At 35.1% G+C, this 26,660-nt stretch overlaps 2 protein-coding genes across 4 annotated transcripts; both read left to right on the top strand.

Annotated features, from left to right (window-relative positions):
* The first annotated feature begins 1,725 nt into the window (after window positions 1–1,725).
* LOC120333476 (uncharacterized) lies at window positions 1,726–4,540 on the top strand. The gene has a single exon (XM_039400906.2). The coding sequence runs from the start codon at window positions 1,806–1,808 to the stop codon at window positions 2,736–2,738; it is 933 nt and encodes a 310-aa protein (XP_039256840.2). The 5' UTR covers window positions 1,726–1,805; the 3' UTR covers window positions 2,739–4,540.
* Window positions 4,541–10,517: 5,977 nt separating this feature from the next.
* On the top strand, window positions 10,518–14,592 carry LOC120332640 (uncharacterized). Of its 3 annotated transcripts, none has more exons than XM_039399937.2 (13): window positions 10,518–10,676; window positions 11,534–11,578; window positions 12,006–12,098; window positions 12,170–12,241; window positions 12,516–12,572; window positions 12,643–12,696; window positions 12,881–13,069; window positions 13,163–13,219; window positions 13,464–13,646; window positions 13,753–13,797; window positions 13,868–13,930; window positions 14,041–14,138; window positions 14,398–14,588. In XM_039399937.2, coding segments are annotated over exons 1-13 (1,059 nt in total). In that variant the 5' UTR covers window positions 10,518–10,574; the 3' UTR covers window positions 14,399–14,588. The 3 variants fall into 3 exon arrangements, with proteins under 3 accessions (XP_039255871.2, XP_039255868.2, XP_077975512.1); XM_039399934.2 differs by having other exon boundaries at window positions 13,461–13,646; XM_078119386.1 differs by lacking the exon at window positions 11,534–11,578 and having other exon boundaries at window positions 10,519–10,676; window positions 13,461–13,646; window positions 14,398–14,592.
* The last annotated feature ends 12,068 nt before the right edge of the window (window positions 14,593–26,660 follow it).

The raw sequence follows: 26,660 nt of genomic DNA, 5'->3' as shown, positions 1-26,660 counted from the left end.
CGTTGTAACGATCCCAATATGATAGGGATCGTGGACGTTAGTCAGTTCTTCATCGGCAGCGACGATTCTATTTCGGGCAATTGTACGTATTTTTGACAAGCTTCATGACGTGATTTTGATGTCGTTGTGACGTAATTTTTGGATGGCGTAGTCAGGTCTGCAGGTGGGGGTTAGGATGGACGTGTCGAAAAATTGTTATGCTACCCCCACTAGAAGTATGTTAGGTACGGGACTAGGATAGGATAGGATTTACATATTTATCCCGGGGGAGAGGAAAGCCAATAGGACGGCTTAACCATATGGCGAACCACGGCCTCTCGTCCGGTTACCATTCCATGTCGGGTATGGGATTAGTTAGTTATTTGTTTTCGGAAGCATGGACTTGATGGTGGAGGAAGCCGTAAGCGACCAGCGGTTACGTGAACCACCCTACGGCGGCGAGGAGTCCAGCAATCCTCTCGCACATGACCATCCCCACATGGGATTCGAACCTGCGAACCCACGCAGAGTAATCAGAGGTGCGGTGGCGAGTCTATTCCTAACGCTTATCACGATGAGCCACACTGCCGCGCCGAGACTACACGAGACCCCTGTATTTGGCATAGATTTAATACTGTAATAAGCATGTAGCAAGCAAATTGGGTCTCTGGAAGTTTTGTACCTAACGTACTTCTTGTGGGCGTAGCATAACAATTTTTTGATATGTCAATTCTAACCCCCATCTGACTACGCCATCTAAAAATTACATCACTACGACATCACAAATCACGTCATAATAGAGCTTGACAAATATATGTACGATCACCCGAAATGGCATCGGCGCCGACGATAAAGAACTGACTAACGCCATCGATCTCTCTCCTATTGGGATTGCTGCGACGAAAAAACGAGAGAAACAGCTGTTTGATTTCGGGTTCTCGTCTGCGCGTCTTGGATGGCAGTTAGTATAGTTTGAAGGGCTCCATTACGTCACTGTGACGTGGTAGTGACATAATTTTTGGATGGCGTAGTCAGGTGGGGGTTAGGATTGACAGTACACATAGAAAAAATTGTTATGCTACACCCACTAGAAGTATGTTAGGTACGAAACTACATGAGACCTAGCAATTCTATATCTAGAAAGTTTTGAAGAAAGTCTTAGTATACACTGATACACCCTAGCCATGCAGCAATGACTTTCTGCTTTTTCGCTGAATGGATAATGGTGTTGAAGATGTCTACATCTAAAATTGCTGTGATACATCTGTACATTTAGACCTTAGATACATCAGTCTGCTCTGTGATATTTTCTAATGCGATTTTCTGATGCACACTATTCCATAATTAACAGTTACAATCACTGTGATTTTTGTTCAAACAAATCTGCAATTGCGCTGCCATTCCGTTTTCAGCATTTTTTTCCATGGTCAGTTAGGACTCAAGATAGTGTTTCGCTACTTGATTACAAGTAACAGGCATGGAGCTCTCTGAAGCATTTGTCGTCGTGCCAAATGCCCTATTTTCAGAGAAAAATAAAGTGTTTGTTTTATTGAACGAATTGTTGGTACATCTTGGAATCAGAGAACTGTGCCCTACTGGCCTTCACTTTGAAAAAGGACATTTCTCATTCTTACCAATGATTACCATTGTGATACCAATAATCTAGTATACTGACTAGGCTAGTGACTATATACTGCTTAAGGTTGCTTGTAAACCAGTAACCACTTTCTCAAATATTTTATATTTTTCTTTATGCTCTAAAAACAGTGTTCAGTGTGAGTAAAATTACTATTATTATTGAAACAGTGAAATAACAATTGTGTATAATGGCATCTAGGGCCGAGCAAATGGATAATGTGCAGATTGCAATATCGGATACCAATGAGTTTCTGCAGGATTTTCCAAGTTGTTTTGAAGTTGGTAGCGATTCAAAACTGCATCACCAAATGGGAAAAGTCAATGTTTTCTCTCACAAGCAGAATTTCTTCGCAGATGCTTATCCGGAAGTTTTGAAGGTTGAGAATGTGGAAACGTTTGCTCTTTTGAAACAAAGACTCCTGTTTCTCCCAATATACATGCATGTACACTTGGAAAGGCATCGACGTAGTGGTAACACAAGAATAATCACTCATGGTGATTATGTTATTATGGTCAACACCAAGCAGCCCGATATTCAAGCCCAGCTTAGAGAAAAACTTGATGAAGCTGAGATGCTTATGAGAGAGGGCAAAAGGTTTGCTGTGGAATTTAATTTTGGTCCTGTGCTTCGTGAATGGTTCCAATCAAGATTCGATGGAAATTGGGGAAGCTATTATGCAAGAAACAGCAATTTCTGTATTACCAATTTCCATCAACGAAGTAAATGGTGTGGTATGCCAGTCTGTTGGATCCTTTGTCTCCCTGTGTGTCTTGTTGTAGCTCCATTGCATTGTGCCTATCGTGGTTTGATGTCTGATGATTCAACACTCACAATTCGTTCCGGAGTTACCTATGTGAAAGGTACAACACCAGCACAGCGAAATGAGATTAGGCAACTGGTACGAGCTGCCTATATTCAAGGTCTTTCCCAAAACCTTAACACCCAAGCAGAAGACAGATTACAATATGAGCAAGCATACAATCAAATGCCTGCTCCACCACCTAGCTATACTGGGCAACCAGCTGGAAAACAAAGTGAAGCACCACCAGAGTATTCTGCAGTGGTTCAGCAGCAAAATTTTCCAAACGGTGACGATGAGATGCTGAGGAATGTTATATAGTTAGTCAGTGTTGTTGTTCAGAAATTTCCCAGTGAATATCAATATTTATGTTATTGAGACATAATTTGCAATTGTTTTTTGTATATATGTTGCCTAAAATATGTTTGTATTCAATCTTACTATTATAAATATCACTTACCTTTATAAAAAGCATTTAGCTTTGATCAATGTTACATTGCCAGACACAAATATATATGTATTGAATAGAGATGCTTTTATGCCTTTATTTTTTCCGAGTGGTTCAGATGTGCAAATGGAAAAGTGGTTTACGTGTGCTTTGGTTAAAATTTTCATCATCTAAATTTTCTCAGTCAACAAGACTAATAAATCATTATGCCTCAGTGAAATGAAAGTGAATGAAACAAAATCAAAAATTTATCTATAATCGTGTTGCGCAGATACTGCTTGTATACTGTTGAATATCTGTATTGCTTTTGCTCTGATATTGAGAAAGAGTTCGAATCTTAACTGGGTTGTTCAATCAAATAGGTTTGCCCAGGCTGATAAACCACCATAAAATGTAATTTCACCCATTTTGGGTCTACTGGTTTTGCCCTCATGATAAAGACATATTATTGTTTAGCCTTCAACTTTGACGTTCATTTTATCTTTGGATATTCCATTCTTCTTTTTAGAATCATAAATTGTAGGTGCATGATTTTGTATGCCATTGCTCAGTTTACAGGATATGTGAAGAATTTGTTTTGCTTGTGATTTTGTAGCATTAAAATCAGTTTATTCTCAAAAGCGTAAGAGGTACCTTAATGTTTTTTTTAATTAAGTTAAGATATAGAACTCTTTAAATGTGTTTATTCATCATTTTTCAAAGCATGTCGCCTAATGTTGTTTTTTTGTTGTCATATTTCTATATTTCTTGGCCCTTTTGTTTTTTATTCTCTTTTTGTGTGGCATAATCTTGGCATAACTTTTTGCCGGGGTTCATTAGCATACGTAACTACTGACTACAGCTTATTACATTTTCTTTTGTTGTGTATTCGTTAGTATGAATACTGAAATTAAATTTTTGCTGTCTGTTGTCTACTTTGAGATAAATCATTATCCACCAGGGTTGAATTTATTTTTGTTTCAGAAGCACTTATCATATGTAAAGTAACTTGTTCATTATTATCTAGTGATCAATAATCGATTTTGTAAACCTTATGTGGGACCGAGTAGTCTAGCAATCTTGTCTCAAATAATCATTCGCAGTCCAATTCAAGTCTGTGAATCTACAAATTCAAAGTACTATAGAATTGAAAAAGTTTTTTAACACCTTTCGCTTTGCATCAACCCCAAGCCAGTATGAAGATAAATACAGTACTGGATAATAATGATCTGTATAAATTTTAATCATATGATGTTCATGTATATTTTCTCTTTACAATTACTCATCGTAATTTTATAATCTTCTTTCTTGACGGTGTCATTTTTTCTTGCTTATTAATTAATGAAATATCAACTTTTTATAATAGGAACATGCATGGTGATCTTGGCAAATCAAACTTGTTTAAATCTGTTTACCAGTGATATTGAAACTTGGTAACAAAATCACATTTTGTTTACCTGATGGTGAGATCCCTTCTAAAATCTTTTGGCATTTCAATCTTAAAAATTTTTTTAATAAAATGTTGTGATGGATCAAGATAGCGAAATGAATTAAGGCACTTACTTTCAATATCAGATGGATGCTCTTTCAAATGTGCAAACTTCATGATTGTGTTTTCTTATGTTCCTTGAAGGACAGTTGTATTTTTTTTTCTTTTGTATATACAAATGAATAAAAGTAAAAAGATTTCAGCAAAGATCCAGTGGATTTACACACATTGAAACAATGGTATTTGTCTCTGGTGATATATTATTTTGATCAAAGTTATGTAGTATGGGGTGGGACTTCTCTAAAAGTGGCTTTTTTCTGAACTCGTTAAAAATCTATATCACAGAGTTCGTCAGAAAAACGCCGTCAATCTCGTCAAAGTTTGTCTGTTCGAATAAAATGTGAAATATCCTGTCGTCCAGAACTCAGTAAAATCCCTATAGCGGCTTGATCTGTCTTCACGTTGAAAAAATTCGAAATTAAGTAGTCCATCAGTTGTGAAGAAAAGCGATCTTTTTGTTGCCAACAACAGCAAGACCAAAGATAAACAATGTATAAGCTCACTTTGTGTGCAATAACGAGTAGCCTTTTGTACATTTTGTTATTGCCATCAGAGTTGAATCAATTGTAATTGATATAATTTTTTACACTTTTCATGTAATTGAGGCATTTGCATTCTGTATAAATGTAACTGTAATTTGCTAAACATTTGGCTCAATGAGACTTTCAATTAGACCAGGGATCACCAAACTACGGCGTCCTTTCATCTTGCCCGCAATAACACGAAATAGGGCGAAATATTTTCCAAGGAGTGTTTTCCGGGAATCAACTTCCTTTTTTTTATTTCGTAACATTAGCCAATCAGCAAGTTGCGGAAAGTGAGGTAACAATTTGCATTTTCGCATCCGTTGAGACACTCAGGCAGATTTTCAGTCGCGGTTGGAAACAATACCTCATTTTGCGATTTCGAATGCTATTCGTTAGTTTGCAGTTTGACGAAAACCCATTTATGTAACGGAAGAAAATTATTTGGAACTAACAGTAACATCAGCCCCGTCAGAAAGAGTTTTTTTAATCGCGGGTAACTTTTATACGGCAGGAAGAAGTTTATTGGGGTCAGAAACTTTTCGCAGCCTAATTTTCATCAAATGCAACCCAACAGTTTTTGAGCAAGTGAAACTGTAAATACGAACCAAAATGTTATTGGACAGGTTAGTGGACACAATGATCGTTCTGGCCAAAACTTTTGGTGTTTTGTGTTGTTGTTCTTTGACATAGTTCTTGAACAATTGCTTTTTCTTCGATTACTGGACCAAATGCTTTGAAATTTTCAGTGGCTGAAGATGGAATTTTTTTTAGAAGGCTATTACTTTTTTTATTTCTAAATTTCGTATGAAATCTGATATTTCGTCAAAGATTTTGCTGTATTATTTTATTCGTGGGAACACTAGCTGTCTGGTTTGATCCTGTAAATTCTTGCTACGCAAAACTCGGAACTTTTTTTTGAGGGTAGCGGTAGCGTCAAGAGTAAGGACTGCTTCGCTCTGTGTAACGTGCGCATATATTTGATAGTTGCTCTGTTGTAATTGTAATTTGATATTTTTTGCACGGTGTAATTGTAATGTAATTAAAATATTTAAGCGAGTAATTGTAATTGAACTGAATTAATGTAATGTAATCCAACTCTGATTGCCATACCAATTGTTTCAATTATTTTCACTTTAAATGAAATACTATGGAAAAACATATTACTGAGCACGCTATATGATCTAAAAACGCAGGAATTTTGCGGAATCAATATTTTTTAGAGGAGCACGCTCATGTGCTATTCCGAAGCTGCATATGCAATCATGCATCGAGGCAAGAAAGGTCCAGGTAGATCAAAAATTTATCCAGAGGTCATCAGAACTGAGTCACAATATTCAATCGTTGTTTGTGTCTGTAATAAATGTAAATTCTTCATTTCAGGGTAGACGCTTGAATTCCATGTTGGATGAAATCACTCAGGATGAAGATATTCGTGATATATTGGAAAGTCCCGTTGATTTCTAGTATGTTCGAAATAATTGTTATTATATTTCATTGTCAACTTCTATGATATTTTGTTACGTTCTTTTATTGATTCTCATTTGTGTTCATCAGAATAATAAAATAAAGTATATTTGAATTTATTATGGATCGAAATTTATGATTTATAACTAAAGTCACTCTTATAAAAGCATAAAAACAGTGAAATTTTAGCCTACGAGATAATGTTTACGACCAAAGTATTTTAGTTAGTTTTGAATAACCTATCTCTTCGCTCACAGGTTTCAGCAAACATGTCAAATCTTTTGTGAGATTAAATCTGAAGTTCAAGCTTGTAAGACTTGTATTTTAATTTGAAATATTTCTGTTCTATTTTGCTTTATTTTTCAAATAAAACCTAAAAAATGGGAGCAGTTCAGTTGCAATAGTGTAAAATCAGGGCAGTGTAAAATGGAAGCCTAATCTGAAATTTTGATATATATTGGTATTTGGCTAATATTCAGGGAGTATTATTATTATTATTGGAGACGAAGTGTCCAGCCTTGTTGTTCTTGAAAAGATTTAGATATATATATCGACCAATTGATTTCAAATGTTCCAGCATTTTTAAAGATGTCGTAGTCACCAGGAGGCTATCTTTTTTTTCAATTTTGTCTTATCCGATATTTCATCCAAATTTCGCTGTTTCAATCGATTTCATGGGAACATTGTTTTTTATTCCGTCAAGCGTGATTGCTTCACGCCACGTTCGTCTTCTGTTTTATTTTGCGAACAGGTGTTGCTTGACCATGTAATTACTAGAATGTAATTGCATACCGAAATTGAAATTAACATTCGTTGATTTTGATTGACTTTCACATGGATAAAGGATAAAAATACCAAATTCCATATTGGTAATGGAATTTATTTTGGCAAAGAAACTTACAAGTACATATGCATATATTTTAGGAAAAAGAGTATGCCAATTTCGCTTCATACTGCCGTCTAATCATATTCACGTTCTAATCAAACTAATTTTGGGTGGACCAATACTTGTTGTCGTCGCTAGAAGGCTATTACCTTTATTTATTTTAAAAATATATGTGAGCTTTAGGGGATTCGTTTTTACTTCCAGGTTTTGTGTGATGACCTGGTTCCGTGATCGTATATGATGTGGTGGTCATATTATAAAAGATTTGATACTACTTCGTTTGAGCTTTCGTGAACAAATATTTGAGCAATGCTCTCTTTTTTAAATTCAACCAACAAGTACAAAATGGGAATACGGAGCATTTAACTTCACTTAAATTTCTGAAACAACCTCATAACGTTGTATAATAATAAATATTTTAATTAAATAAATTTGGCGTTGAATGTACCAAATAAACACGAAATGTACCTATGGGTCGTTTTGTTATTATATTGTTGTTGTTTTTGGTGGTATTATTTTTCTCGTTATTATTGCTATCGTTGTTGTAAAAAATAACTTTTCTCTTTAACCACTGGTTAAGCCGTTGAGTTAGTCCGTGCGACTGTTATTGCAGACTTGTTGACCACATATAAAGTTTTACGAGAGTTTTCGATGCGAAAATGCTGGCATCGGACTTGGCAGGCGGCATTTTGAATTCAGCATGATTGAATTATCATCTTTAATTATGCTATCATACTTTTCTAATTTTTCTGATCTTGAATTATTGACGTATCTTGCGAGTTCATCACGCTCAAAGCAATCAGCCGTCGTCATGCTGGGCGACTCTTGCTGGGACATGGATTGCCGCTACTTTCGATTTGCAATGCAGATAGACAGGTTTATTTTGAGTTAACATTAGCAACTTACGATGTTGGGATGTCTGGACAGCGTACCGTAGCTTTCGAATGTATGAACAACAGACACATTGATAGGTGGAATTTGGAAATGAGTTATGTTTAATATTAACAACACTGAATGTTATTACGGCACTGCAGTACGTACCCGTATTATTGTGAGGTAAAAATAATTAGCCTACAGAATTGACTTTAATTAGACAAGTCCATGCTTCTGAAAACTAATAACTGGCTAACTAATCCCATACCCGACCTGGACAGGTACCGGTAACCGGACGAGAGGCCGTGGTTCAGTGGTTGGCCATATGATTAAGCCGTCTTATTGACTTTCCTCTCCCCCAGGATAGGATAGGATTTACATATTTATCCCGGGGGAGAGGAAATATGTACATCCTATCCTATCCTTATAGATAGATTTTATTTCGATTCATTCGCAAAAAATTAAACAATACACAAAAAAGAGAAAGGTGAAGAATCTGGAAAGTGAACAAAACCTAAAAATAAGTTTATAACGTGTATTAAACGCGTTCACTCACCGAAGAAGTAGGAAAACAAATCACAACAAATATAAACACTGAAACATGAATATAAACGGTTGGTCAATATTCTTGATATTCAGGCGTCTAACTTCATGATCAAATTACGTGCAATTATTTACAGCCAAAATAGTGAACTGAATAGCGGGTGTATGTACGATGTGTGAGACGGCATGTGAAAAAACAGCCGAACAAATTGTCTGTAGATGAAAATGTGTAAACCTATGCCTGTATGCAGCATTTCGTGCTTACAAATATACACAAACTATACACAAAAACACTATCAAGTGATTGCAATAAAATCGACTATAATAACTACACAATAATGTGAACATTCTGTAATTACTCAATACAGCAATAAAAAAGGAATAGCCTACCACAGGTAGGTGCATTAGGCCCACTACCTACTTATGGTACCATGCCGTACATTGCCTTACTGCCGGCCAATTCCTTGTCAGATTTCCAAGTCATTTCACCCACTACCACAGATTAATGCACCTTAACCTTAAAATGTAAGGTAACTCAATCCATATGTCAGTAAAGCGGTTGAGTACTATATTCTGTTATGTACAGATGTATGATAAGTTAATTCATAAAATCATTTCGTACCTGATAGGACAGGGTGGTCCAGGCCCGTGGGCCACATGTGGCCCGCCGCTTCATTATCTGTGGCCCGCGTCGTATTTGCGCGAGAGTGAACAAAAATCGCATTTGGTGTTGTTTCTTCAATAAAATAACTAGAAAAATCTTTTGACATACTGTTACATCACTAATGTCAATGAATTGACTAGCTGCATGGTTCTGTGGTTAGCTGAGGAAACTAACTAAACAATACCTCGATTTGCGATTTCGAATGCTATTCGTTAGTTTGCAGTTTGACGAAAACCCAAATAATGTATTGGAAGAAGAATTTCCCAGGCTTGCTTCTTTAGCCAAGGATTATTTGTGATTAACAGCAACATCAGCCGCGTCAGAAGGAGTTTTTTTAATCGCGGGTAACTTTTATACGGCAGGAAGAAGTTTATTGGGGTCAGAAACTTTTCGCAGCCAAATTTTCATCAAATGCAATCCAACAGTTTTTGAGTAAGTGAAACTGTAAATACGAACCAAAATGTTATTGGACAGGTTAGTGGACACAATGATCGTTTTGCCCAAAACTTTTGGTATTTTGTGTTGTTGTTCTTTGACAAAGTTATTGAAAAGTTGCTTTTCTCTTCGATTACTGGACCAAATGCATTGAAATTTTCAGTGGTCGAAGATGGAATTTTTTTTAGAAGGCTAATAATTTTTTGATTTGTAAATTTCGTATGAAATCTGATATTTCGTCAAAGATTTTGCTGTATTATTTTGTTCACGGGAACACTGGCTGTCTGGTTCGATCCTGTAAATTCTTGCTACGCAAAACTCGGAATTTTTTTGAGGGTAGCGGTAGCGTCAAGAGTAAGGACTGCTTCGCTCTGTGTAAGGTGTCCATATATTTGAGCGTTGCTCTGTTGTAATTGTAATGTAATTAAAATATTTAAGAGAGTAATTGTAATTGAACTGAATTAATGTAATGTAATCCAACTCTGATTGTCATACCAATTATTTTCACTTTAAATGAAATACTATGGCAAAACATATTGCTAAGCAGGCTATATGATCTAAAGACGCAGGAATTTTGCGGAAACCATATTTTCTAGAGGAGCACGCTTAATATGCTATTCCAAGCGACATATTAGCCCTCGTCGTTCAAGAATACCAGTCAGGTGATATCGCATTATGACGCAACAAGAAGATAATTTTTTGACAAATCGTTAAAATAAATTTAATTCCATTAACGAATCGAAAAGCGATAAAACACCAACGTGTATTTTTTCGCTTTCGTTTACGGTAATGCCGACAATAATGAGTAGGACAGAGAGAAATAGTTGCGACGAGGAGGGAGGAGAGAAAAGTGAGGAAGTTAATTCTGGAGAACTAAAAAAGAAGAAAAAGGTCCGTTTTACTAAAAATTTTAGAGCTTCAAAAAATTCGAATTTTTGTTTAAATTAAATATCATTTTATTTGAAGAAGTTGGTGAATCATTTGAAGATCGAGTTTACGTTTGAAGTGCATGAGTAACATAAATGCTTATTTGAATATATTTGATAAAATGATGTTGCAGAATTATAAAAATTACGTTATAGGAATTTAGAGCTTTGAACGTATCGACAAACCTATATCTCAAATTTCAGAGAATTTGCCTAGATATTAGGCCATTATTACGTCATACTGTTTAAAGGTATCGTTATTGCGTCACAAAGAAATTTTGATTTTCCTATCATTCAACCAAAGCGTAGGCTTCCTAATACGATGCGCATTTTAAAATCAATATTTTTATGCTACTGTTCTCTTCTGTTTAAAATATATTGTATAAACATAGCTATAGCCAATATGACGCCTATTGATATATTCGCTGTGTACGGTGACTACCAAAAGTCATGGCAATATTCATTCAAAATCATCCATGTCAACCCAACCCAACTTAACTCTGTACACGTATATGCAACATCCAAAAAGTATGATTGTGTTCAACCTAACAGTTGACATGAATAAACAGTTTGTAGAGAACCGGCATTTCAAACAAATAAAACTCCAATCTGTCGTTCATTACTCTTCGTCGATACCTTCAAGGTCTGCCGCAATCACTAATAAATCGCCTTATAAATAAAACGATGTTATTAATTATGTCGTTGTCAACTTTACATATCTAGTTATATAATAATTACGTCACTGTTGGCAAGTATGTTGGAAATATTGGAAAAAAATAGAATACTTGTGGTCTAAACAAACAAAGATGTTATTTATTTTAGAAAAAAGAATACAAACTTTGCAATTGGATACGTGGAGCATTCTTGGTAGGTATAATGGGTAGTTGAATAGCATAAGACTTTTCCCCGCAGGATAGCTATGGGTATCTCCGGTGGGAAGGCTCAAGAAAAATATGCGATACTGCACGGTAAAAGAAAGACTAATCGAAACGACGACTTTTATTTTATTTCAATCGGTAATACTTAGAATCCAGAAATTATGTGCTGTTGTACGTTCACTCTAAACAGGACCACAGACAAGGTAAGAATAAGTAGCGAGCTACTATATATATATATATGTTAAGAAAGAGTATATTTCTGAATTGGTACAGACAGCCCGTTGCATTATACCCCAGATGGGATTGTAGACCTACAGTTTCAGATAGTAATTTTCAACGCGCACGCTGTAAACAGATAGGCCCAGATCGCTAACTAATATTGTGAAACACTAATATTATTGTGTTTGTTTCTCCAGCTTTGCTTTGGTTGCTTTTGGGGGTCAAAAGATGATTCTGATTCTACATCGGTTCATAACTTCGGGGACGCGGACAAAACTGGAGGGGATGATGTGGGTACAACATAATTAACAAGGGTCAACTGGGATACGTAAATATATATATATTGTGTTATATATTTCAGATTAGCCTTGCATCGACAAATTCTTTGCAATTTCTTCATGGCAAGAAGAGAAAAACAAAGAAAACCATAAAGGTATGAGTTTACACGCCGTTAACTGGACACTGAAGCTAATTTTTTATGCGATGCGATTACAGAAGTTGGTTGGTTGTCTGAAGGTTGACTGTGCCAGAATTGCACTTCAGATGTTAAAGTAAGAGGACATATCGAAATGACTGGGGCTTCTTCAAAAGCGCTGGTCCAATACAGATATAAAACGCCTAATATTTCACAAAAATATCAAAATCAGACTCACTACATAGTTTAACGATGAACGTAAATATGCAACTCTTTCTATTCTCATTTTCAGGATAATAAATATGAGGGACTACCAATGATGACAGCAGACAGAACCTATTCATTTGAGGTACTTGTGTACATTATAATTGTTTGTAGTTTTTTATTGAAGTCACATTGATTATTTTTCATTTATTTAGAATCTCCCTGGCGCCGTATTTGACGAAAAAGAATTGGTTGTGTCTAAGATCCAGGTTTGTTACGATTCCTAATTTTTAAATATTATGGATTTTCATATATAAAAAAACGAATCAATTTCCGTACTTTTCGATATCGCAGTGAATTTTTTATATTGATTGCTTTTAACCTTTATATAATGAATTTTGGAAAAATGTGTTTGTTATTAGTTATATGAGAAACACAATTTGTAAAATTCAGGGAAAAGCGAGACTTCGAAGACCTAAGACAGCCCCAGCTAATCGAAGAGAACCTTCGATAAGACATTTTCCACCGGTTGCATTTTGGACACCAGTCAACATAAAACAGGGCGAGATTTATCAAATTAATCGTAAGCTTCCGGACTTGAAGCTGCATATGCAATCATGCATCGAGGCAAGAAAGGTCCAGGTAGATCAAAAATTTATCCAGAGGTCATCAGAACTGAGTCACAATAATCAATCGTTGTTTGTGTTTGTAATAAATGTAACTTCTTCATTTCAGGGTAGACGCTTAAAACCGCTGAAAGTGCCACATACAAGTAGATACAAGAACCTTGGGGTAAGTTAAATCAAGCACTAGTAAATGTGATATGCACATACCCTACAAATTCTATCAAAATATATGTAAATCACTGAAAAATTGACTTCGTTTTATAACGAGCTAGTGGCGGAATATATAAATAACAGAATAAAGACAACAGGTCCCAGCTCCATTGTGACCATCTAATCGAAATTAATTAAAACGTCCAGATCAGGCTTATTAGTAATGGCTGGCATGGAAATAAACCACTGAATAATGGCAGGACAAGGCCAGAACAATGAGACCAAAGACTGCACCTTCTGCTCGGGAACGAAAACCGTATTTACCACCGGTGTCATTTTGGACTTCATTTGATATCCAGAGAAAGGATATAGGCAAGATAAACCATGATCTACCCAATTTGCAGGAATGTGCCAAAGCTCGCCCAAAATCACGAAGGAGCAAGGTATTATTTTTTTATTGAGTCATATACAATCAATTATGATGAAGTTGGCATTGACATCTTTTGAAATATGAATAGAATCAATTGAAATGCTTATGAACTATTTCAGAGAAAACGAAAAGCCAGAAAGACAACATCGGGGGAAGAACAAAAGGTATAAAAAAATAAAATTATAAAATAATGAGCAAAATAGTAATCTGACTTGTTATTTTCAAATATTGCAGATTGAAGATGGTGTGAAGGCTACGCTTGCAAACTTGGTCGACCAAGTTGTGATGATGGAAGAAGTAAGTTACGGTATTCAATTAATATGATAATAACAAGCAATAAGAAAAAGTATTTCAAAATATTAATGAGTTTAAAAATAAAATAATTTTTTTAAATGTTAATTATACAGATCATAAGTGACGTGTCTGAGGTCATGAATTCCATGTTGGATGAAATCACTCAAGATGAAGATATTCGTGATATATTGGAAAGTCCCGTTGATTTCTAGTATGTTCGAGATAATTGTTATTATATTTCATTGTCAACTTCTATGATATTTTGTTACGTTCTTTTATTGATTCTCATTTGTGTTCATCAGAATAATTAAAATAAAGTATATTTGAATTTATTATGGATCGAAATTTATGATTTATAACTAAAGTCACTCTTATAAAAGCATGAAAACAGTGAAATTTTAGCCTACGAGATAATGTTTACGACAAAAGTATTTTAGTTAGTTTTGAATAACCTATCTCTTCGCTCACAGGTTTCAGCAAACATGTCAAATCTTTTGTGAGGTTAAATCTGAAGTTCAAGCTTGTCAGACTTGTATTTTTAATTTGAAATATTTCTGTTCTATTTTGCTTTGTTTTTCAAATAAAACCTAAAAAATGGGAGCAGTTCAGTTGCAGTAGTGTAAAATCAGGGCAGTGTAAAATGGAAGCCTAATCTGAAATTTTGATATATATTGTTATTTGGCTAATATTCAGGGAGTATTATTATTATTATTGGAGACGAAGTGTCCAGCCTTGTTGTTCTTGAAAAGATTTAGATATATATATCGACCAATTGATTTCAAATGTTCCAGCATTTTTAACGATGTCGTGGTCACCAGGAGGCTATCTTTTTTTTCAATTTTGTCTTATCCGATATTTCATCCAAATTTCGCTGTTTCAATCGATTTCATGGGAACATTGTTTTCTATTCCGTCAAGCGTGATTGCTTCACGCCACGTTCGTCTTCTGTTTTATTTTGCCAAGAGGTGTTGCTTGACCATGTAATTACTAGAATGTAATTGCATACCGAAATTGAAATTAACATTCGTTGATTTTGATTGACTTTTGTATGGATAAAAGATAAAAATACCAAATTCCATATTGGTAATGAAATTTATTTTGGCAAAGAAACTTACAAGTACATATGCATATATTTTAGGAAAAAGAGTATGCCAATTTCGCTGCATACTGCAGTCTAATCATATTTACGGTCTAATCAAACTAACTTCGGGTGGACCAATTCCTTTAAATTTTCAGCAGTTGAAGCTTGTTGTTGTCGCTAGAAGGCTATTACCTTTATTTATTTTAAAAATATATGTGAGCTTCAGGGGATTCGTTTTTACTTCCAGATTTTGTGTGATGACCTGGTTCCGTGATCGTATGTCCATGATGTGGTGGTCATATTATAAAAGATTTGATACTACTTCGTTTGAGCTTTCGTGAACATATATTTGAGCAATGCTCTCTTATTTAAATTTAACCAACAAAATGGGACGGAGTATTTAACTTCAATTAAATTTCTGAAACAACCCCATAACGTTGTATAATAATAAATATTTTTATTTAAATAAATTTGGCGTTGAATGTACCAAATAAACACGAAATGTACCTATGGGTCGTTTTGTTATTATATTGTTGTTGTTTTTGGTGGTATTATTTTTCTTGTTATTATTGCTATCGTTGTTGTAAAAAATAACTTTTCTCTTTAACCACTGGCTAAGCCGTTGAGTTAGTCCGTGCAGGCTTGAATTCAGCATGATTGAATTATCGTCTTTAATTATGCTATCATACTTTTCTAATTTTTCTGATCTTGAATTATTGACGTCTCTTGCGAGTTCATCACGCTCAAAGCCACCAGCCGCCGTCATGTTGGGCGACTCTTGCTGGGACATGGATTGCCGCGCTTTTCGATTTGCAATGCAGATAGACAGGTTCATTTTGAGTTAACATTAGCAAGTTATGATGTTGGGATGTCCGGGCAGCGAACCGTGGCTTTCGAATGTATGAACAACAGACACATTGATAGGTGAAATTTGGAAATGAGTTATGTTTAATATTAACAATTATTGCTGTTTTGATTAAGTTTGCAGATGATAGTTTAATCTTTGGTTAACTTAAGTACTAAAGCCTGCTACCTTCGATTATATCAACAAACGGAATATACCTTTCTGATCATAATACTACATTGGATTCTGCTGAAATAATTACCTGTTCAACTCGAAACTCCACGGAAAATCAATATGAATACCGAAGTTCATAACCAGATTCTGGCTGCTGTTACATCTAGGGATGGGCAATATAGAATACCGAATCCGGAGGATTCGAATCCCAAAGTATTCGAATCCAACAGGATCCGATAACAGGATTCGGTTTCCGCCTCCCCGGCGCCATGCGTCGATTTTTGCATTTCGGGTTTCTAAATATCAATTAAAGACGAGCGTTTTTCTCGCGTGGAAATCTCTCTCGTTTAGCTAGACTTGCGTCTGCTCGGAAAGAACCCGTAAAATCGGTAAACTTCAAACACTGTAATCTCAATCGGCGTATACCGGACAGGAAGTCGGCGAAGTACATCTCATGGCGAAGACTCGTTATTGCTCCATTTTTGCGTTTTCGCCGGGCGTCAATTTTTGTATTTCGGATTTCTAATTCAACAATTAAAGACGAGCGTTCTTTCTCGCGTGGAAATTTCTCTCGTTTAATTAAACTTGCCTAATCGCAAAGAACCCGTAAAATCGGGAAACATCAAACACAGTAATCTCAATCGGCGTATTCTGGACAAGAAGTCGTGAAGTACACCTTACGACGAAGACTCGTTATTGCACCATTTTTTTGCGTTTTCCTGCTTTGCTATCTAGCGAGGGTTTAATAATAATAATTATTTGTGCCGACTTACTGGCGATATTCCGATAATTTGATTGCAACAATCTTCAATTGTTTACAGGCGTGCCTTGCTTTATTTTACATTACTGTAAATGATTTTCCGCGACCGGCGAGTTTTCCCCAGAAAATGATGCATGTAAATCAAAAGCCAGGCGTAAAATGTTATGACATTACTTGCGATTAATTTAAATCAAATATTATTTTGGAATAATTTTATTACTCTTATTACACCAGTTTCCGAAATACAAAGTTATATCGCATAACACGACGATCTGTCGCATTTAAATTTCACTCCCAAAAGTTTACATATCTTTCGGTCCGTTTCTATTGTTCAAGATAGACGCACGTTTGATCGAGTGTCTGTAGTAATTTTATTCGCCGATAAACTTAAAAAAAAGATGCCACATCTGGCGAAAATAGTTACGTATTGAGTTTGAGTAGGGCCAAGTCTGGGTAGATAATGATATGTAACGATAATAATAGAAATTGAATTCGTCTTTAGATGATGTTAACTAATAACTAACTACGAAATCGCGTTTACGGGAACCTTGTTTTGCACGTCTTGATCGCACAGAATAATAAGTTGATTTTAATTGATAGTGGTTAAATTTAATATTTTACACCGGTCGCATAGGTTGCAGTGGCCACACGCTGGTCCCGCATCTAATTAATTCTCAGCGGGTGTGTTTTAGTAAACTCGACACTCTATAACATTGATAATGGTTCAATGCCGTTTCATATCTATTTTTGTATTTAACCGCTTACTATTAAAGTGTTTGAAGCGTAATTTAGCATATAAGTATTTAGAGATTACATACATTTGGAACAATTGAAAGCAAAAATATTGTAATATTGTTAGATTTCATTGTCCTGGGAAATGCCTGTTTAGTATCAAATCAAATACAATGTTAAGGACATTTCCAAATAAATAATACATTCATAGTAATACATTTATAATTTTTTGACATCTAAATCCAGCAATCAGGAAAATTCCCTCTATTTGAATAGGTATGAAAATAGAATAGGATTCGGTATTCTGGATTCGATTTAACTATTCTAGAATATTCTAGAATAGTAAATTATTCTACATTGCCCATCCCTAGTTACATCCCTCCAGGCCAACCAAAAAGCGCTCATGCAACGCTCAGATGAACTGTCTGCCACTGAAGACCATGGCAGCAAGTCTGAAGCTGTTAAGAAGTTCCAGCATGATGTGGCTCAAATCTCTCTTAAGATCGAGGAGATTATAAAAAGACTGGAGTTATGTGAAAAACAGCAAGATGATCAGGAACAGTACAGCCGGAGGAACTGTGTTGTTCTTCATGGCTGCAAATCTGTTCCAGAATCTGAGTACTACAAGTTTGAAGACTTTGTTGTTAACACCCTGAACAATAACTTCAATCTTGACCAGCCTATTGTTAACACGGATATTGATATAACCCATAAATTGCGATCCAAGTCCCCGAAGAACCCCATCATTATTAAATTTGTCCGAAGATCGACAAAAAATTTAATATATGGTAGGAAGAAAGATCTAAAAGGCAGCGGTTTGTCCATCACGGAGTCCTTGACCCGGAATAGGCTCAAGCTCCTCGCCGCTGCCAAGGAAGCATTCGGGAAGCATAAGGTGTCGACAATGAATGGGACTATATACGCTTACTTGGACAGAAGGCGAGTTATATCTTGTTTAAATGATATCACTACTCTCTCTCGTCCCCTGTACTCCAGGGCTGCTGCTCGCCCAATGGGACCTAGCAAATAGGCACACTGTTTGCAACTTGGTCTAATTGGTATAGTGGTGGCCTTTAGCACAGGGTTGATAATATAATTTAATTTAACTCAATTTATTTTCACCCTTATTTTCCTTATGCTAATTAGGCTAGTACTTATTTAACCATAAGTTCTGCACCTGGAAACTTTGTATTTAAGCTTTGTATTTTAGATTTTGTCTTACTTCACTATACTTTTTTTATTTCATTACTTTGCCACCACCATGAAACATAATTTAAAATATCCCTGTAGAAATTGCCACAAATCAGTCCGAACTAATCAGAAAGCTATTTTTTGCAACATTTGCTCACATTGGATACATTTAAAATGCACCAATATCTCTAACCAGCAGTATGAAAACCTGCAATCTGAAGCTGATGATATGCCTTGGTGCTGTTTCTTTTGTGAAAAAGATTGCATACCATTCTCTTCTCTCTCTGATTCTGAATTATTAGAATCATGTACTTCCCTTCATTCAGAAAAAGCTGAAGCCCAGGCACTTACTAAAATTCTTGATCCTGAATACCTAAACCAAATGTTTCTTGAGTCAGCCAATACTGACAATGATGAATTCAACAACATAAACAGTGTTTTCATGTACAACAGCTCAAATCAGTATATTTGCTCTAGTGATGTCAATGATCTCAAATTCAATGATAGTTTTAAACTAAGTGGTTTCATGACTCTTTCACTCAATATCAGATCTTTAGCCTCTTTCAAAAACTACACAAAATTTGAAGCACTAGTGAATTCACTGAATTGTAAGCCTCATGTAATTGCTGTAAATGAAACATGGATTGTATCTGGTACAAATGGCCATTTCAATACATTGGATGGCTATGTTTTTATCACTAACAGTAGATTTCATCACCGAGGTGGTGGTGTTGGTCTCTACATTCGAAATGATTTGAAATACATTGTCCGCAAGGATATTACTATAATGTGTGAAAAGGTTTTCGAATCTATATTTATTGACATATTATTGGAAAATAAAACAATAACCTGCGCAGGGTTGTCCAAAACGAATCGAATATTCGAAATTATTCGAATATCAAAGTATTCGAATACCTTTTCGGCTCATTTCCGAATAATTACGAATAGTAGTCACTTTTCGCCGTAAACACAGTGTTTCGTTTTACCGGAATCTTCAAACGACTTTTTACGCTTTCTCGCGTATTGTAATGACGATGAAATAGAGTCGGCATTTTGATTGTTTATATTCAGCGCGAATGTACGTCGCATAGTGTTGCGACACATTTGCACGTTTGCGTTGGTGGACATTGCCGACATTCGTCTTTTAATTCACCAAATCATTTCCATTAGTCGAAAAATCGACAATCACCGTATTTCCCGGCTAATAAGTCGCTTTTGCTTTTCTAGACCCAATTTTGGCTTGATTTTTTGGGGGGTGGGGCGCCTTATTGAGAAAGCATGTTTATTTTATTTCTATATGGCCTGCTTATTTTTGGCATTAGTCTTCTCAAGCATGATTTGTGTTAACCTTATATTTGGTTCTTATGGGTCTGCCAATCATGATATTTAATCGTAGGCCGTTATCGTTACTTAAAAGAGAAAACACGGCCACCGCTACTGAGATAAAGTAAGTGATTTATGACCCTTTGGTTTTGCCGATTCAGCAGAAAATGACAGGGACATGAAACACAGCTGTGAAATAACCCGTGGAGGTACAGTGTAGTACTTATCACATTCCAAAATTATTTCAACATTCGGGTTGATAGGTTGTCCAAAATGATTGCCGCTTTATAATTTAAATTTACCGCTTCGTTGTTGAGAATAGTTAATTCCGTGAGTATGGTTCTACCAAACAAACATGATCTGGTTCTTTTCTGACCCTATAAAATTATAGATTGTTCAAAATGATTGTGATTTTTAACTTGAAATTACCGCTTTATTGTTAAAAATAGTTAATTCTGTGAGTATGATTCTACTAAACAAACGTGATCTGGTTCTAAACATTATTATTAGCGCATATTAGCATAACTGAACAACAGGGAACAATTTTTCTACCCGTCTTCTTGGAGGCCTATATGGAAAACCCCCTTTTTTGAGTGCTAAAAATATACGTCGTCCTATTTGCCATGTAGACTTATTAGCCGGGAAATACGGTATTTATAGCCGTAATTGTTACGATATCCAATAAAATGTCACAAGTTGGGAAACAAGTTGATTTATTAGAAAAATACTTTCACCCGCTTTCTTGCAAATAATTTTGATAATGATGGTCAAAAGTATCGATAATGAAAGTATTAATACCAACATTGAATTGGACATTGAATGTGTGGTAAACTACCCGATTATAAATAGTTTTCATATTTATAAATAATAAAAGTATTATTACACAAACATACAACGGCGATCTGCGGACTAAAATGTGTGGTAAAGGTCCCGAATATAATTTATTTTTGATTCGTATTTTTGTACTCACGAATAAATTGTCACAAGTCGGAAAAATAGCTCATACTTTATCCCGCTTTTTGACAAATAATTTGGATAATGGTTGGTATTTAAAAGTATGGGCGTTTTACTAGGATGATTTTGTGTTGCGCAAGCATTCAAATCCATCACCGATACCACTATTTAAAATGCCTTGTCGTATTATTTAAATTCTGTTAATTAACACAACTCATGTTATATAAAATATATATCGCAATAATCTGCAAACATGAAACGCCTGGTAATATAGCCAGGTTGTAAATAGAAGTTTTCCCATTGTTTATTGTATGAAAATTCCTTCATACACTTAGATTCTATTACTGGATTTTAATTTCGAAGTATTCGAAATTTCATATTCGAAAATAATAATTTCGAATGTATTCGAAATAGTGAACTATTCGGTATTGGCCATCCCTGAACCTGCGGTACTATTTATAGATCACCACTAACTGATGAATTGAACAATGCTAACTTTCGGAATCTCTTGTCCCAAGTTCTCTCAAAGATGAACAAGTTGAATTATAATTATATAATGGGTGACTTCAACTATAATCTTATTGATGAGTCCAATATGAATACCAGCCTATTTGTTGATATTATGCACAACCTGGCCTATTATTCTCTGATAAACTGCCCCACCAGGATAACTTCAAGTTCTGCTACCTGTATAGACCACATTTGGACAAACGTATATGATAAAAAAGTTAATAGTGCTGTTTTAGCAGAATGTGTTTCTGATCATCTGCCAATTGTACAATGCTCTCTTCTAGAAAAGCAAATTCAGAACAGAATTGAAACGCTTTACCGCCAGTTTACTTCGTCCAACTTGAATACTTTTATGAACGAACTGAATTCTATTGATATTGATGACTTGAGCAGCATCCAGGATCCCAACACTTGCTTTGAAAAATTTTTTGAAAAATTCTCTACTGCTTACTCTCAATCTTTTCCTTACAAAAAACAAACAAACAGATCAAACAAACCTTGGTATGATACTGAGTTACGTAAACTAAACAAAGTCAAACAAAAACTTTATAAGAAATTAATAAACAATAAAAACATAAATGACAAGCACAAATTACAGTTCAATGAATGCAGGAACCTTTATACTCGATTGCTCTACAAAAAGAAATCAAATTATTACAAATCTAAATTTGCCTCTCACAAAGGTAACATCAAGGCAGTATGGAAAACAATTAATGAACTTATTGGTAAAAATAAAACAGGTTCTTGTCCTTTGATTGGACTCGATTGCAGTAATACACAAATTGCAAATAAATTTAATGAACACTTTTCCCAAGTGGCACAAACCCTGCTCGACTGTATGCCACAACCAGCTGGCTGTGACAAAAATTACATTTCATATCTTGGAAAGCAAGAATCCTCATCCATGTTTTTAAGGCCAACTACATCATTAGAAATAAAAAATATTATACGCGAAATGAAGCCCAAGTCAAGTTTTGGAATTGATGGTATTCCATTCAAAGTATTGAAACACGTTCCAGAACATATCATTGACATCCTGACATATATATTTAATCTTTCACTATCTAGTGGGTTATTCATTGAAAGCTTCAAGACATCTAAAGTTCTTCCTCTATTTAAAAAGGGTAGTGTTTCAGATCTTGGAAATTATAGACCTATTAGTCTTTTACCATCATTTTCTAAGATTCTTGAGAAAATAATGTATAGTAGAATGTCAAACTTCTTTGAAACTAACAATGTTTTCCACTCTCATCAATTTGGTTTCCGCAAGCATCACTCCACTGCTATGGCTGCTAATGTTTTGGTACACAAACTGACCAAGGCCTTTGAAAGCAAACAACATGCAATTGGAATATTTCTTGATATTTCAAAAGCTTTCGACACCATTGACCATTCCATCCTTTTAAGTAAGCTCTATCACTATGGAATTAGAGGCGTCCCATTCAATTGGATCAGGAGCTACCTGCAAGACAGGAAACAAATTGTGCAATATGACAACTCATTCTCTACAAATATTTGTGTCATGAAGCACGGAGTTCCACAAGGATCTTTACTTGGCCCATTATTTTTTCTAGCTTACATTAATGACATGTCCAGGTGTCTGAAATCCTCTGAGTCGATCATGTTTGCTGATGACACTGACTTGATTCTTCATGGGAAAAACCTTGAAGATCTACTCACAGTTGCAAACCAAGAACTAACCAACATTCATAGCTGGATGTTGGTTAACAAATTATCTCTTAATGCTAACAAAACTAAATTTGTTTTATTCCACCCAAGCAAGCATAAAAGTGTGAGTTGTTCAAAACCACTACTGCTCAATGACAATGAAATTGAAAGAGTGAAAGAAATAAAATTTCTAGGAGTTATCTTTGATGAAAATCTATCATGGAAATCACAAATGTTGCATGTTATTGGTAAAACAAAAAGGAACTTGGCAGTTGCTGCTAAAGTATCCCAGTGCGTTAATCAATCAGCTTTACTAGCAATGTTTCAATCTCTACTACTAAGTCATATCCGATATTGTAGCTCAGTCTGGCTCCATGGTAATAAAACACTTGTCTCGAAATTGCAAAGCATTTGTAATAATTTTTTAAGAATTGTCTTTAGGAAAAGTAAACGTGAAAGCGTAAATCATTTCTATAAATCGCTAAATATACTCAAGGTTGAAGACATAATGAAATTTGAAGTATTATCATTAGTTTATGATTTTCATGACAACTCATTGTCAAACTGCTTTGACGACATACTAACCAAAACCACCTCCAATCGAAGAAGTAATTCCAATTTATTTATACCGTTTATGAGTAAATCTGTGAGTCAGCATGCCCTATGCTATAATGGACCTAAGCTATGGAACTCTCTCCCCTTGAATTTGAAGTCATTAAAATCCAAAAAATCATTCCAGAAACAAGTTAAGTCGTACTTGGTATCCAAATATTAAAAGTTAAATTGATATATATACTCTTTCGTATGAAATTAGCTACAACGTTTTGATAGCTCGGACACAAAAAATATTGAACCTTCATGAATGACCATGATAGAAAGTTGGGACACTCTTCACTTGCACATACTTATTTTCATGAAAATATTAAACAGCTACAATATTGCTATTGCTCCTGCAGCTGCTGATTGTTGTTGAGCCGGCAGTTAATCTCTCTCCACCTGTTCTACATCTATTGTTGGTGTGTCGGGTTCTGTAGCATGCACAGCAAATTATTTTATTTATTTATTTTTCAAATGGCTGTTTACACTCTGACATCTGCATGCGCATGTTCCCTTTTTGCTTAACGTTGGATTTTTGACATTACACATGCATGATCTTTGTTTCTATATGGGTGGTGTGATACCTTATGAGGGTTGTAGACCGTATAGTTTAGCTCCTGTACCTATTATTGTAATTAGGCGACCAGTGGAGATATATTGGATTCTCCCCTTCATTTTAATTTGTTGTGGTATTCTATGATTTGTTTTGTGTGTATACAAAATTTTATCCTAGGTTGAGGTTCTGCTGTGAAGTTGATGTGAAGGCCAACATACGAATGGTCAGTGTGGTTTGAGAGTTTCTGCATGGTTTGCGAGGAATTCACCCTGTGTCCCAACCATATTTCAACTCTGGTCTTTGAACTAGCGTTTTATAGATAGATAACTAATAATCAATATCTACTCGAAATAATAATTAATTCTAAACAAAAGTGTAGGGTAGTGCTGTTTCCAAATATGTAACCCTTGAATATCCTACTCGCAGATTTGTTTTCTGTTTTTCAGGTCGTTCTGTGATGATCAATACAATGGCTAGTTTATTGAATATAAATGGTGTCTACAACAACAAAATTCGCAGGCTGATGTCTCATCCACGATAAACTTGAACCTATTACGCCATAATAATTAAATGAAGAAATGATCCTGTGAAATAACAATACTAATTCCTTTATTCCTTATTCCTTTATCCTTGCAGAAGTCAATATCTAAGAATGAAAAAAAAAACCTTATAACCTTAGCAACCAACATATTCCTATACCCTGTCTTTCTACCTTAATTAATTATAATTACTCATACTTATAAAGTTACTGATAGATTTAAATACTTATTGCAATCTGGACTACAATTTGGCAATAATAGGCTCTAGTTTGGGCAATGAAGTGGTCTAGCCCACCTCTTCATGCACCCAATTCTGGCAACTTTGGTTGGGCATTTTGGCATTTGACTCCATCTATAATCAGCTTGACAATATATTTTTTTATAAAAGTTTATCTTTACTGTTCACTCCCATTTATAAAATTGATCAATTTGGCAGTGGCAATCACCATAAATTTATTAATATGGTGTCGCAAGTAATTTTTATTTATTTATTTTTCATTAACTACCAGTATGTAATTTTTCATGTTCCCTTTACTTAATAACTTCTATATGGTTGTGTGTGTGGGTGCGTGTGAGCGTGTGTGAAATATTTCAATTATTTTAGGTGAGTGAACACGTACCACATCTTCTTGGCAAAACCTTCCATCTTATATACATTCTGTACGTTTTAAACCTTATCTAAGGTTTTGTTCGCTCTCCTGATTTCATAATCAGTTTTTATTTATTTATTTTTAGCATTCATTTTATTGTTTTGCTGATTATGGAGTCGAAATAAACTTATACTTATACTTATACTAACAACACTGAATGTTATTACAGTACTGCAGTACGTACCCGTATTATTGTGAGGTAAAAATAATTAGTTTACAGAATTGACTTTAATTAGACAAGTCCATGCTTCCGAAAACAAATATCTGGCTAACTAATCCCATACCCGACCGTGACAGGTACCGGTAACCGGACGAGAGGCCGTGGTTGGCCATATGATTAAGCCGTCTTATCGGCTTTCCTCTCCCCCAGGATAAATATGTAAATCCTATCCTATCCCTAGAGATAGATTTTATTTCGATTCATTCGCAAAAAATTAAACAATACACAAAAAAGAGAAAGGTGAAGAATCTGGAAAGTGAACAAAACCTAAAAATAAGTTTATAACCTATTAAACGCGTTCACTCACCGAAGAAGTAGGAAAACAAATCACAACAAATATAAACACTGAAACATGAATATAAACGGTTGGTCAATATTCTTGATATTCAGGCGTCTAACTTCATGATCAAATTACGTGCAATTCTTTACAGCCAAAATAGTGAACTGAATAGCGGGTGTATGTACGATGTGTGAGACGGCATGTGAAAAAACAGCCAAACAAATTGTTTGTAGATGAAAATGTATAAACCTATGCCTGTATGCAGCTCACAACACAAACTATACACAAAAACACTATCAAGTGATTGCCATAAAATCGACTATAATACCTACACACAGACACAATAATGTGAACATTCTGTAATTACTCAATACAGCAATAAAAAAGGAATAGCCTACCACAGGTAGGTGCATTAGGCCCACTACCTACCTATGGTACCATGCCGTACATCTGTACATTGCCTTACTGCCGGCCAATTCCTTGTCAGATTTCCAAGTCATTCCACCCACTACCACAGATTAAGGCACCTTAACCTTAAAATGTAAGATAACTCAATCCATATGTCAGTAAAGCGGTTGAGTACTATATTCTGTTATGTACAGATGTATGATAAGTTAATTCATAAAATTATTTTGTAGCTGATAAAACAATATT

Source organism: Styela clava, chromosome 13 (assembly GCF_964204865.1).
Source record: "Styela clava chromosome 13, kaStyClav1.hap1.2, whole genome shotgun sequence".
NCBI lineage: Eukaryota > Metazoa > Chordata > Ascidiacea > Stolidobranchia > Styelidae > Styela > Styela clava.
Note: the sequence above shows the minus strand (reverse complement) of the source record. Positions and strands in the feature narration are given on the sequence as shown.

Excerpts from the sequence above, each read along its gene's own strand:
- LOC120332640 (XM_039399934.2), top strand. The coding sequence starts at position 10,575 with ATGCCGACAATAATGAGTAGGACAGAGAGAAATAGTTGCGACGAGGAG. Across the intron at positions 10,677-11,533 it reads AACTAAAAAAGAAGAAAAAG|AAAAAAGAATACAAACTTTG; the intron begins GTCCGTTTTACT and ends TATTTATTTTAG. Across the intron at positions 11,579-12,005 it reads GGATACGTGGAGCATTCTTG|CTTTGCTTTGGTTGCTTTTG; the intron begins GTAGGTATAATG and ends TTGTTTCTCCAG.
- LOC120333476 (XM_039400906.2), top strand. The coding sequence starts at position 1,806 with ATGGCATCTAGGGCCGAGCAAATGGATAATGTGCAGATTGCAATATCG.